The 14,809-nt window shown below is 40.4% G+C and overlaps 1 protein-coding gene and 1 long non-coding RNA gene across 8 annotated transcripts in view; both read right to left on the reverse strand.

Annotated features, from left to right (window-relative positions):
• LOC131128837 (uncharacterized) overlaps positions 1-9,708 on the reverse strand; it is a 36,595-nt gene extending 26,887 nt beyond the window's left edge. The window contains exons 1-3 of one of the 3 annotated variants that reach the window (XR_009129721.1): positions 9,629-9,708; positions 8,545-8,729; positions 6,828-7,044 (exon numbers count right to left, since the gene is read on the reverse strand). This is a non-coding gene — a long non-coding RNA (uncharacterized LOC131128837). Of the gene's footprint in view, positions 1-6,827; positions 7,045-8,544; positions 8,730-9,528 lie in introns of all 3 variants that reach the window. The other 2 variants (XR_009129720.1, XR_009129722.1) reach the window with 2 other exon arrangements.
• A 1,707-nt stretch (positions 9,709-11,415) lies between these two features.
• Positions 11,416-14,809, reverse strand: part of mef2cb (myocyte enhancer factor 2cb) — a 71,658-nt gene continuing 68,264 nt past the window's right edge. For all 5 annotated transcript variants that reach the window (XM_058072145.1, XM_058072142.1, XM_058072144.1 and 2 more), the window contains one exon: positions 11,416-14,624. In XM_058072145.1, the coding sequence (XP_057928128.1) occupies positions 14,270-14,624 (355 nt within the window). In that variant the 3' untranslated portion in view covers positions 11,416-14,269. The remainder of the gene's footprint in view (positions 14,625-14,809) is intronic.

The following is a 14,809-nucleotide window of genomic DNA, read 5'->3' on the forward strand; positions in this document are numbered from 1 at the left end:
AAAAAAAGTTTGGGAACCACTGGTATAAGGTATAACTATACATCCATCCATCCATCCATCTTCTATGCTGCTTATTCTCACTAGCCTATCCCAGCAGTCTTCGAGGGAGAGGCGGGGTACACCTGCACTGGTCGCCAGCCAATCACATACAGACAAACAATCATTCACACTCGGAGCGTCATCTCAGTTGTGAATACTAAATCAGACTGCATATTGTGAATTATTTGACAAGTCTCACTCATCAAACCAGCACCACTTGGAAAACACAACTTTATGACAGCTTAACAAGTATGAAATCACTCTTTTACGTTACAGAGATGAAGCAAAAGGTGCGTGACTAACATGTTGGCCATGGAAAGCCATCCGATCATTTGAAGGGGAGGACCATTCAGCATGGCGGAGCACAGCATGCCCGCTGCTTACAACAAGACGCTCAAGTGGCCATGCATGATGTCATTAAAAAGGCCCAGCCATTGTAGAATTCAACAATGGATTATTGTAACAGTATAGCCGTATGTCTCATGTGATGTGCTGGGGGTTAAATCAGAGCACTTTAGCCTGGCAGTGACACACTTTTTGCGTTGGTGTGATTCAGTTCACTCGCTGTACAATACATAAAGTTCATTGGTGAAAACATAATAAAACCAATTAAAATTTTACAAATTTTAGTAAAATGAGGCATGTCCATTAAGACAAGGAGCGGGTGGCATTCTCGTTCCATGCCGACAGAATTCAACACAAGCACACAAAGCAGGAACCTGGCCTGCATTGGCAGGGGCTGATGCTGCCATGCGCACGGTGATCTCACCTACCGTTGCCTTGGCAACACCAACCAGAGGGAAAAGCCTTATTGTGTGTACGCATGCGTGTGTGCGACTGTGATTGTGACAGAAGCCTGAGCTGAGAGAGGAGGAGGAGGAGGGCCTGCAGGAATTCACATTGTGCCTGGCTTGTTTAAGGTTTATGCCTCATTCATTTACTAGCCTTTTTTTCAGGTACAACACTCAAGCAGCCCTCTCAATTATTAAGGCAATAAATTCAATATGCCGCTGCCAATGAATGAATAGGACAGTGCTTTTAATAGTGAGCTACCACATTTGCAGGATGGGAGAGAAAGCATGACAATGACTTTATAAAGATTAAGACAAAGATGAGTCAGTCGAGCACATGCAGACATATACATGAAAAAAGAGCAGATAATCAGCCAAAAAGAAGTCTTCTTACTAGCAGCTGGTATTGTTGAATTGTATTAGTGATGGAGAGCTAACTCAGACTATAGGGGTCATCTGCTCATCAATGGATGGCAGTGGCCTAGGCTCACTCCGCAGCCATGAATGCACTGAATTCATTAGCCCTGGTGCACAGATGGTGTCTGGCTGCCTGTCTCAAGTTCAAGTTCATGTCCAGGAGACACATACACACAGATAGATAGAAACCCAGCACGAGAGACCAAGTCCGAACCCAGACAGACAGACGTTGAATGAGACACAGCCATTGTTCCCTTTCACCAACCTGATATAGTGTCGCTATCTGAGGAGGCCTCATGCGTCAGCTAATTGTTCAAATGCACAGGCATACATACACACCGTCTTGACACATATACGTACTGTCATTAGACTCAATCATTGGCCCTCAAACCCTGAATAAAGTCATTTTTGAGTGGCTGGTATGTAATAAAAATGACTCTTTTGAAAACTTTTGTTAAACTCACAATTTTCCCCTAACCACTACCTTGCAAAAAACATCGAAAAGGGCTGCCATAATAAGTAAGAAATAATAAAGCCATCACCCATATAAGCTATTCATATTCTTATTGAGAGAACCAAACCAAGGCTGCGGCACATTATGTAGAAGCTACTGCGCCTTGTGTTCACAATGCAGAGGAATGGAACGAGCATAAAAAGCCTTGAGCGTGCTGCCATAAAATATGCTGATTTCCTATTCGATGAATATGAAAATACCTTCCATGGTCACTGTGGTTTTGTTACCAATCAAGTCACGTGTGGTGCAGTGAGCGTACAAGTAGGCCACAGTCGAGCATGCAACTTAGTGAGGAGAATACATTTATGCACGCATAGACAAATCTATAAATATATTGAATGGGGCGGCAATGTAGCAGTAAAAGTTAAATAATTTCAATGCATGTAACCAAAATAGTTTCAACACTGTGAAGGTATTCTGGCCATTACAAAATAAGTGTTCATTAAAAAAAAGTCGAGGTTGCCGAATGAGGCCAAGCATGCACATGTGATGCTGCTCCCTCCTGGTAACAATGCACCTTGCCATTCAATTACTTTTCTTAGCTGCAGGGATGAATCCTTGAGAATCTTTACAGGCTTTAAATCAAATATATACATTCTGCATGCACTGTTCTTTTTCCTCCAGGTCAGATTTGTGGGGGAAAAAACACATAAGATGTGCTGGTGTAGTCAGTGACAAGCAGTGTTGTGTCAGTGGGCTCACATATAGACCTCCCAAACACACACACACACACACACACACACACACACACACATACGTTTTAAACACTAGTCCCTTTCATACACTAGGCTTAACCAGTGACAATAACCCGTTTTTGTCACAGTTCAGGCCAACTTCCTCAAATGTTCTTTCAGGCAAAAGACCTGTTTTTGTGAATCACCTCTAAAACAGTCTGGAGATGTCAAGAGAACATTTCCGTGAAGGTCCAATTCAGCCAATTCACCCGAAGAACTCTCCCATGCAAAATATGCTGCACTTGAACACTCACAGACAATGCCTCAATTTGATTTGTGGAGGAATAAAATGAAATACAGTGTTTTGACAAGCCTAGATATAATCTAATCTCTAATAGCTTACCATTACAACATATTGCCCTTAATGTGTCCACACCTTCCACATCCAGCCATCACTAAGAGTGGGTTAGCTCCTTCAAAGTCAACCATTAGTACTACCAACTTCAATGACAACCAAACATGTTCAGTAGACAATTCATTAGCACACCTGCACAAACTGATTATATGCATCCACAAAATTGTCTTTGGGGATTCTCTGGTGACACTGTCTAAGAAGTGCTACTTTAACAACATGCTGATATTGTGGTTGCAGTTTGCAGTGGTGTACAACTTCATTATACTTGGAGCTGTTTCCATTTGGTTACCTAGTCTAACTATCAATTGAACAGAAATATTAGAAACAGCACAGTATGATGCAGTGCAGGTCAAACACGTTAGGAGAGATGCTATTAAATGAATGTGGGATTATTCTTCCTGAGGCATACAGCTCTTGTATTGGATGTCATTAGAATGTGCAAACGTACCTAATACATTATGACATACTTAAAAATATGATTTTTAGTTTGTTAGTCCTTTTCAAGTAGTACGGCCCCTAAAAAGACTCCTCTAACGGTTAAATTCCAATAATGAATTTAAATACATGTCAGCCCATTCAAATGATATAGTGTAGCTAAAACTTCTCAGGACATGTGCAGTGTTCAAGTGGGGCCTGCGCTAAGATAATGGCAATGTCATTATGCATACAACTGGCACAGGCATTCAAAGACCGTTAGTCTACTCCACGTTCCCTTCTTTCTTTGGGGATGCAGATGAGTAGGGTGCACTTGACGTCTTTTCATGACAACCCCCACACCCTCCCTCTATCCATCCGTCCGCCTCCCCCCAAACCCCACAGCCCTGTCATATTGGGCCTGGTCATGGCATTGCCACTTGCCCCCACCGAGCGTGGGAATGGGATCGTCCAGCCGTTCACATCTCCTGCACTGCGGTTAACGGAATCAATTAAGGCGGCCCTGACCCCCAAACACACACACTCTGAGAGTCCCCCCATCCATCCCCTCTCCCCCTATTCTGCCACCTCCCTCCTCCTCACACCCCTTCACCCCACACTACCCCCAAACTATCCACTTTTTGTCAGCCCCCCTATACGTCCTAATTATGAAATCCTGGCTTTGAGATGTCAGTACCGTTCCCTGGCCGGACTTGAACATGCGGAAATACGTGTGCACGTGGTGTGTGCCAACAATATGTCACTAGTAGATTTCGACCTTAATGCTCCATCATATGAACAACAGCATTTTAAAAGCAACTAATATTAAAATGGGATAGTTTGCCTTGGGGACAATTTGCTGTGTATATGTGTGTGTGTTTGGATAAGCTTACATACTGTATATACTATAGAACATCACATTGTTTAAATAATCAAACATCGCTATCCATCACAAACAAATCAAATGGATTACAATTATAAATTCAAAATAAAAACATAGAGCAAGACTTGTACATATTTTAAGATGATAGTAAAAAGGAGTAAAAAGTGTGCATGTCCTCGATGAGTCTGGAAGTTGTTTTTACTTTCGGTTATCTAGCTTTATGACGAGCAGAACACTCATACAGCTAGATAACCAAAGATAACAACCCACTTCCCAATCTTCTGCAAAAATCCACATGCACATCTCCTCTTCTGGTGTCCAACTTTTCAAATTTCTGAGTATTCAAATACATTTACATCCTTTTTGCAAATCACATTCTGCCATATAATTCCGTTCTTCACTACACAAGATACAAAAAAAGGTGTCAAATCCTCGATGAGAGCGAGAGAGAAAAAAGAAATATAATCCCAATGTTAATGTCACATTCACTTGACATCAAGCAATATTAGGGAGTTGAAGCAGGCGGGTTATGGCTGTAGTCATCCTTGCACAGGGGCCCTCATCTGCAATGCAAATGAGCTCCAATCCCACAAAAGGCTCTTTCGCCTCTATTAAGTCGTTGTGGAGCAGCAATAGATATCCTGTGAGGCCGGGACGCGGGGAAGGCGTGAGGAAGTAGGAGATGAAGAGTAGTGGGGGCAAATCCGGTTCTGCCGTGGAAAGTGCAACAACAGCGCAGGGAATTACGACGCAAATGTTTCGGATTATGAAGACAGAGGCTTGTTTTTTGAGGGTCATATTGTCCACGGAGGAGAAGTACAGAGCCGATGCCTCAACGCCTCGAAGCCGGAGGGTCCACTGTACAGGCAGCGTGCACGCTCCTCTTGCTCTGCAAGCCGTGTGGAAGTAAAAGGGGGCCATCCCCAAAAGCATGAGGGGTAGGTGGTGGGGCTGGCCAAAATATGGACCAGCCCCGGTGAGGTCAAAGGCCTAGGACCACGAGCATGTAAATACGGTGATGTAATGAAAAAAAAAATGCAAAATCACACCCCCACCACCTCCTCCTCATCTTCCTCATCCTCTTCACTCCTCATCCGTGCACCACGTCCACGCTGGAGGGGAAAAGAGCGCCTTGTGCAGCGAGTAGCAGCGTACACGTCGTCTTTCTCGGCAAGGAAAATGTTTTTTCTTTAAACTGAACGATACTGTTGCTTTTTTTTAAATGGAGGATGATTTTTAGCGTGCGAAAATGGCATCCTGTGTGGACCTGCGTGTATGCCGACGAGAGTGTAGGCAGTTTTTTTTCCCAAGAAAAAATATATTTACATATCGCAACACATTCACGCACGCCCAGGGAGCTCTCACTTGCTGGATTATGCGTCAAAACCCCATAGACTCCTATTTCTTTTAGCGTATCCGCAGCGTGGACTACAATGGTAGCGTCGCCTTGCTTCACGGTGTCCGTGTGTTACTCCTTTTCCCTACACACCAATGTAAGTAGTTGACCGAACAGCTCAAAACATATCAGTACACGTGATATGATCATATGTGGATTTATAGGAATGAAGACACAGGGAGAAATACGCACGAGAATGCATGTTTTTTCAAATTGTGCACAAGTTTTCATACTATTAAAAAACATCATGAATAAAAATAACAGTCTGTGTATAATCGTGTGTGTGTGAGAGAGAGCGAGAAAGAGATGGTGAAAAATGAATTAATATTTGTCAATCACGTCATCGACTTTCCAAGGGGTCCCACGTCTCTACGGCGTGTCGCTGGTAGGCGGGGCTAACTAAGCAGGTGTATAAACGAGTCAAACGTGACTCTCGGGGCCCGTGTGTCCAATAAGAAGTAATATTCCATATTTCTAAACACAGCTTTGTCTCTCATGTGTGTATTCCCTGTAGAGGGTGTATATATACATTATATACCCATTCTACCACTCTTTTCCATTATAAATTACCTTATTAATGAAGAGAAAATATCCAAAAAGCACAAACACACGCACTTATCTGTGTGCTATTTTAAACTTGGTGTAAGGCCACTCTGCCCCCTATAGACTGTACACTATAAAGCGCTAATTAGGAAGGCCACTACATAAAGGCTTCAGAATGGGCCTCCCACACATCGAGGCCACAATTTTATCATAGCACTTCATTAACAAAGGTGAAATTAAACAGACCTTGCATTATATTTATAGGAATTTTGACTATCGGACGTTCAACTGCCCCTTTTTAATATACAGAATAAGCACATATGAAACAAATGACGCATTTCTTTGTGACAATGCAAGAGGAACTAATGCAGTGACGAGTCAGGCGGAACTTTTTAGGAGTATATGCTATTTAAGAACGATTATCTCGAAATCGATGTGGACAAATGCACAGAAACACGTAGTTTGAAGTTCATATCAGATTCAATATGTCATCCGTTTTCTAAGTATATCACGTTTTTAAGTGTATTCTTGCAGAAGTTTATTTTTAGCAACACTTTGCAAAGGACCCCAACCAAAAGTGTGCCGTAAAGACAATTGAAACTACAAACTTTATATGGGGGGTTGTCAACACTAACACCATAATTATTCAACAAATATGTGCATACATGCAAATATGTGTAACTTTTGCGCATGCAATTGCTGTGTGTGTAGTCATAAAGGAGGTTTTAAAGTTGCACTTACTTCCGTATGTAAAGGTGGATAAAAAGAAGTCGCCCCATGTTGGCTCCGAGCACGTCGTCATACAATTCCCCTCAAATCTCCTCGCCATGCATCCCTCGCATTATTAAAATAGATGAGGGAGGGGGGGCATGCACTTTGTAGAATAGCCTGCATTTGGCGCATGCTGCAGCCGCTCTGAGCAAAGTCTGATCATATCCCAAGCACATGATAGACGGATCTGGGGGGTGAAGAAGGAAAGCAGGGAGGGAGGGAGGCGTTAGGGATGGATGGAGGAGGGAGGATGATGGGAGGGGGTGCATGAGACAACTTTCCAATACAGGCACCAAATAGAAAAAGTGCGTGTAGAGTTTTCTGTTTTTTTTCCCCTTCTTCCTCCCTTGTTGGTTGGGTGGGATGATGATGGTGATGATGATGGTGAGGAGGGGAGACAGGGATGGAAAGTCCATCCTTCTGTGTGAACAGGAGGAGGTTGTGGAGGAGACGTGCTCAGAAATCCAAACAAGTTCCCTTCTTTCTTTTGTTATAAAGCGCCAAAAAGTGCGCATATGTGCGTTAACCACGGCATGCCCCAAGTTGGCATGACAACGCCCATAACACATGTGCTAAGTAACACACTTAGCTATAGCTCCATGCACGCAAGCCCGAGGTTAGGAAGACAGCTTGGATAAAGATGAACATGTAGGGCCCCGAAAATGTGGTGAATTCCAAGTTAAGAGATATTTTTGGACGTTTGCTGCAAAAACACGTAACCTCATGAAGGTTTTCACACACGGTATTTCTAAATGTGTATATTTTTGCTATCATAATGTCTGAAAGTGCTAAACCTCTCCTAATATTATTACTGCTATTATCATGTGGCCCATCCCTTTATGGCTAATTGGTCATGGTTAGATTCAGGTTGTAGTTAAAAGTTGCGCGTTCACGTCCAGTGACGTCGACGCGCACCTCGGCGACGTGCAGCCATATTTAAATACATCAAGGCAATTAGCGCATCCAAATATGCAAATCCGCCTTATACTACACAGTCAGTGTGTCTGCATGGCCACAGACGGACCATTATCCCTCCTTTTAGACTCGTCCTTTTGAGTGGAGGAGGGTTTCTAAAGCTAACCTTTTTGGTTGTGTTTTTGGATCATAATGAAGAGAAGAAGAGGAGGAAGCGTGGCTCCTGTGTGGAAGAGAAGCGTAATGATGCATAATGAGACGCTCCACTTTCCTTCGACGGTATTCTTATTTTTTAATATTAATGCACATTTAACGCGCTGATTTAAACATCTAATATTGTTTATTTCGACATACAAATCCATTTGCATCGTAAAACACCGATGTTTTTTTTAATATTAATGATAGAATTAATATCAAAACTAGAGCATAATATTGTCATAATTCCATATCCGTGAGGATATAGTCGATTTGTGTGTTATGTAGAGATATTTTCAATGATGCAAATGAGCGATGAATAGTCAGATGGTGCGTGTCTAAGCAAGGAGCTCCCTGTGGGTACAACAATAGAGACTGCGAGGTGACACTAAATTGTGTCTTAAATAATACAAGTAATACTAAAAAATAATATTCCATGTTTTCGAGACCCCAGTAGGGTCTTTTATGCCACGAATTCTAATTTTCACTCTTGTATAATAAGCACTAACCTAGTGACCATTTACTTTTTCCATCTTATAATCCAATCTCTTAACCAGACACCACATAGCCTCCTTACCTGCCATTAGGAGCTTTTCTCTTCTCGTCAAGTTAGCAGACAAACTTTGTGGCTACAGCTTCCCACGCAGGCTGCAAGGCTTATACTCCTCTCATGATGTGTGAACCTTGAAGCTCTCCCACGGCTCACGTCCTGGTGTGCGTGGATCTTGACGAGTGGTCACTTCACTGCACCCCTCTACACGCCTAAAAAAAGTAAGCAGAAGGAAGTTACTGATGTGGAAGAACAGAATGTTTGTCTTACTTTTGCATGTTTGATAGCCCATTCATGTTTTTTTTGTGCAAATAAATAACACTGTCACACACGCTTGACTAAAATGTGGACTGACTTCATGCTTTGTGATAATTTGTTTTAAATTATCTGTTATTTTTGTGTGTGTATAATTGAAATAGTACTGATTAATAAGGGGGCGTTTGATACGTTTGATGTAATTTTATACAGAGAATGTATGGATTATACAATAGACTTTCTCACAAGAATGTGTAATAGTTCATGTCACATCTTTAATGGGGAAAAAAACATCTCCATTGTTTTACGAGTGTGATGCGTTCAATTTCCTAAGCTGATGCTTTGTGCACGTCTTAAAACTGGTGTTACGTACAAAAATAACACGTATAAGAATCACGACTGTTATTTATTTCATTCAGGTTCAATTGTCTCTTAAAACATTTTTGCTGGTTTTAACATAAAGCTAACGATGACGTCATCTCGACAAACAAGCTTAACAGACATAAATGCATTTAACGGGACAACAAAACTGACAACTTTTGCTATTTTGTTAGCATCAACAATAACAGCCTAATATATATAAGGAGAGATACATATAGATACATTTTAACGTTAAGATACTTTTTCGTTGTACACTCTGTCAAGGTATGCTGATTAGCATTAGCATCTTCTTGTTGTCCTTACTGTCATGATTGGTATGATTGACTATAGCTTTTATATGTTGTCTTTGAGAAAACACCCTTCATACAAACTTACCTTCCTTAAAAAAACATAGTGTTTTACAATAAAACGTAGACAAACGAGAAGATCAATAGTAATCTTCACGTCATACTCAACGCCATAAAGACAGGTTCACCTGCACCAGGAAGAAGATGACGAGACTGCCTGCACGAGGGCTCAGTTTTAGATGACTCAATGGTGACATCTTGTGGTAGCTTAGAGAAATGACAAGTAAACCTTTAAATGAATAAAATGAACATTTCCGTTTCCATTAAGCGACAGAAAGAGGCCCGGTTGGAAAATATGTCCTCGATCAAATTCCCTACGCATGCCATAAAATGAGGTGCTTCTTGTTTCGACAATACTGGTTTATGTTTTTGCAGCTTTAAAACATGAAACGTAATAGGTCGTTCTTTTTATTGTAATTTTGACGTCAGGGTACATTTGTTTAATAACGTGCATGCCTCTGTTCATTTTAATTCAGTGAGTTAATTTTACAAAAATATTTAGTTCAAATCATTTTGAACCGTGACGTGCTTGCAACTTTAAAAGCCTGCAGGTATGTTTGTTTGTATTTACCTATGAACTTTTTAATTCACAACATTTCGCTCCTAATAGAAATATATATTCAATTGTAAACATTCATCAGAAGCTCAGGTACATTTGACTAGATTTAATAGCTCAAATTTCTGGTCAGCAACAGAAAAAAGACTCACTAATAGCACTAATAGCGCTGCAGGATTGGAACAAATGTATTCAAATTAATTCGTTGTCTGTTTTATTGTTCTCGTTACACCACTGATCAAATACGCAGTGCTCAAATTAGCTAAAATGTAATTGGTAATATAATAAAATTTTGTATCTACCAAAAAAAAACACAATTTATTATTTTAACAAAAATATAAGTGATACTGAAATGTCAATGCACTACAAAAAGTAATTTCACTGCAATAATACATATATAGAGTCATGTAAATGTCAGTAATAGAACGAATTTAATGAAGGTACATTATCTCGAAGAAGATTTTGCCAACGAAACAAATGTTTTTTTAATAATGTTTGTAATATTTTAATATACGATTGTTGATCAAATTCCGTGATTAAAGAAGCTTAAACAGAATGACAGATAAATACAAATGAAAACACGTGATCTCGACTGCATAGCACTATCGAACATGATATCATAGGAAAATAATGTAGAATATTGCTTTTAAATGACGATAAATCAAAACAAAATCTGTCCAAACACATTTTATTCAAATAAAGGATCTAGTTAGACTTCCCCGGAATTGAAGTATGTGACTGCATGCTGCATGTTATTGTAATATTGAGGGAAAGACACAAAATGCGCTAAATCAGTGATTTTCAATCAATGTGCCGTGAGGAATTATCCAATTATCACCTCTTTTTAAAAATTAACATTTATTAATCATTTTCTTCAAATAATATGTCATTGTCGAGTGTCCGTGGTGTAAAGACTGGCAGAGCAATGTAATATTCGTCCGTGTGGCAACACGTAGCTGATTGCCTCGTTCCTCCAATAGACTTAGGGATGCACGTGCAGGTCGTGGTGACATTTTGTAACATTTTTGGTTTGTGGTGTGCATCAAAAAGGTTCAAAAAAATTGCTCTAAATGATGCGTAAATATGTTTGTGAAAAGCAACGATGGCTACAAATGGCTAGACAAATAGTTTGGTTTATGTCGAATAATGTAGCTTATTAATAATTACTTATTATACATTTCAGAATAGGAACTGATAAAAAGCAGTAGTGGGCAAAAAAATGCGCCCGCACCACACTTTAGATAGCTCTGATATATAGGTGGTGTTTTGGGTGTGTATGGATAAATAGCCTCATCATTATGGGATGCATGCAGGAATAAGTCCAACACAATGAAATCACACCAAGCCACAATGAGGATAACTAAGAAAGCCAGTAAGTTTACTGAAATCTCTGCCAAGTACAAACAAGTCTTTCTTTCTTTTAATTCCAGCCCCTAAATCAACTATACACACAGCTCAATCCAGTCCCTTGAGTTACACAAGTGTCTCATTGAACACCATCACCTTTAGTCTCAATTGGCGACAAAGGCCAGCTTATGCCGCTGCAAGCCGCTCATCGTCTGCACAAAAAAACTGCCCCAAGTCTCTGGGTTTTTACAAGCTACATTTCATACTACAGACGAACTGTTTTAAGCCTTTTAACAGAAAACAAAATCATTTTTTTGAAAGATATAAATAAACCACAGCATGTGGAGCAACAAAGAGGGATGGTATATGTTATTACACACGGCTGTACAGGTGGATGCTGTCTCTTTGTATTTTTGCACTGCAAAGTGACTTGACAATACATCAGCTGAGGTACTGCTTGGGTCATATGGAGGTACCAGCATTCTTTTTAATCTCTTTTCTCAATGACAACACAACAACTGATCAACAGATGATGAAAAATGGTTCAAATGCATCTATAACAACAACAAAAAAGAAGAAGAGAATAGATAACATGCTACATGTCTTTGGTTAGTCTCAACACTAATTCATCACCAGGACATGTTGGCATCAGTTCAAGCTGGAAGTGACTATAAATAGATGCTAATTAGTGTGAGATGTGACTTCTTAATGCATGCATTCTGAGAATTTGGATTCAAGAACAGGAAATAATAAATACACACATGAAACCGATGCACACAAATTGTTACTTTGCCTTGAATTGAAATGTGAAAGCGATTGTACATTTGAACATTTTTATTGTCTTGTTTCAATGCTTGCAAAAAACCATAAATGAATGTGAAAATAAAATGTTTACAACACACAAATGCCGTTGGCTTTGGTTTCTCCACACACGCTCGCCTCAAACATGTTTTTTTTTTCTCAGCCTTTTTGTATAGAATTAAAAAAAACAGAGTGAGAAGAACACTGCTATAGAGGCTCTGCCCCTGTTTGAATGCACAGACTGTATACAGTAACAACATAGTGAACCTGCATGAAATATATGCACACTGAAATATCACACTTAAATGACAGCAGATACAGGACTCAGGCGGCAGAGATATGAGGTTTGGGTCTAAACAGCTATTTATCACAAATTGTGCTTCTCCCATATACCAGCATGATCAAATTTCCCTCATGTAGCTGTCACAATTGTACTAAATGATGTTTTATTGTAAAAGAATGGAACATGAGGAGGCACAGAATCAAATTAGGTCTGCAAACGATTTGGGGTAATTCCTTACCATCCATTTGTGGAATTATATTACCTAAATAGTTCACTGGAGAAATTGTGCAGCCCGATCTTGTACATGACAAGCTGAATTAGGGAAAACATGTTCAATAAGTTAATTCAGCTTAAAAATGAAACATGTGAGACATAAAATGCATGTTGGATCAGATTTTCTGTGTCATCCTCACTTCCAGACTAACTGCTTGTGTTGGAGCCCCAAAGAGTTGTAGTCAATACACCAGCTGAACAGCTTTGCTCAGGGCTTGAAAGGAAACAAACCAGACAACATGTGCAACTGCACATAGAAACTCCACTAAGAAACCAACAAAAAAAAATTATTATATATATTTATATATTAGAAAGCTATACACAAGCATGTTAATTTCACAGATTTTTTTTTAAAGATTCTTAATATTACCATTATTATATATAATTAGAAATACACGTTTAATAATAACAAACCTCTACAAAGATAAAACAGTTCAGCAAAGCATTGGATCTCAGTCTGTTTTCATGGCTTAGGGCTCCGATGCCCGTTCATCCCCCAGCTGGGTGTGGGTGCACTATCCTTCTCTTATTAGCAAAGCTATCAAAAAACACATTCTGGCTTATAGAAACTACAAAAAGCCACAAAATGCTTTGCATTGTATTCCTTTCATATGAAAATATAAGCAAGTGTATCGTACAACTGTTTTTTTTGTCCTTTAATAATACTGATAGTTAATACTAGATCCAGAGGCTTGTTGATTACATGAACTCTTGGATCAGAGGGTGGTCCTCGCTCCCCTTCTTCCTACACACCCCGCTAAAATGAAAAGTTCCAAACATATTGGGGTTTAATCACCTGTACAGTCCTTCAAAAATGTTGCATATTAGCTTTTCCTTTAGCGAGTAAATAAATCTTGAAATGTCCGGCAACTTCAATAACCCCCCTTTCGTCCTCTATTTACATAAATACGTTGAACCTGCAACATGACATCATCTAATGTTAACACACACTTTTTTTGCAAGGGAGAACTCCAGAGAAGAAGGTATATAGTGATGCAACTGACACTGTACACACACGTGTTGTTTGTCAAGTGCTAAGGTGTTGTCCTCACACACTCACTCTCGTGTTGATGCTCTTTTTTTTTTTGTCTTTTTCTCACCGCTTTCCATCTTCAGTCACTCATATTTCTCCATGGCAAGTTGTATGAAACAGAGTACCTGACTATTGTTGTTGTTGATATGCATATATGTACACACGTGTAAAGATATATGCATTTGTCATTTGTTTTATGCACACGCAAAGCAATTTATGCATAGTTCCCCAATTGAAAAGAAAAAACAAAGACCACCCGTCCCCCCGACTGACATCTAACCCCCAGAGCCCACTGATTGATGTATTAGCACACACACACATACACACACACTCAGCAAAAATAAAAGCCAAATAAAAACAAAAAGACTTGTCCTTTAGGATTGGATGATTGTGACTGAGGGCTGAGACTAGGGGCTTGACAGAACGCAGTCTTGTTGTAGGAGGGGGGGCGCTCGGGGTAAGTTGGGGCACTGCTATCATGTGGCCCAGCCTTCGGACAGGCGCACACGCTTGATGGAGGGGCTCTCGCGCTCATCCAGAGCGGGCCGGGCCAGTCCCAGTGGAGAGTGGAACTCGTTTCTGTGCTCATCGCGGTCACTGCCTTCGTGGGAGCTGCTACAACTGCTCAGGCTATCGACCGGGGAGCGTCCCGAGTCCTGGCGGGACGAAGGGTTCTGGGGAGGTGCTACCCCACCACCACCACCATAGCCCCCCGGTGTGCTGCTGGTGCGATCTCTAGGAGGAGAAACAGGTTCGGACTTGATGTGCAGGCTTTGAGCAGAGGGCAGGGAGAGATTTGAGCCCTGACATAAGTGAGAGCTAGAGCAATTTCTGTAGGAAGGGAGAGGAAAGGCAAGAGGTTACAGAGTTACAGAGCAAGAAACAAAGTGACCTTAAAGTCAGTTTACCACACACAAACATGCATATAAATTTGTCAAGCACTGTCTATTAATTAATTTCCAGCAGGTATCATATTTGTGCTGTAAAGTTGGGAAAAATCAGTGATGTGTACTGTA

The sequence above is a fragment of the Doryrhamphus excisus genome, chromosome 4 (genome assembly GCF_030265055.1).
Source record: "Doryrhamphus excisus isolate RoL2022-K1 chromosome 4, RoL_Dexc_1.0, whole genome shotgun sequence".
In the NCBI taxonomy this organism is placed as follows: Eukaryota; Metazoa; Chordata; class Actinopteri; order Syngnathiformes; family Syngnathidae; genus Doryrhamphus; species Doryrhamphus excisus.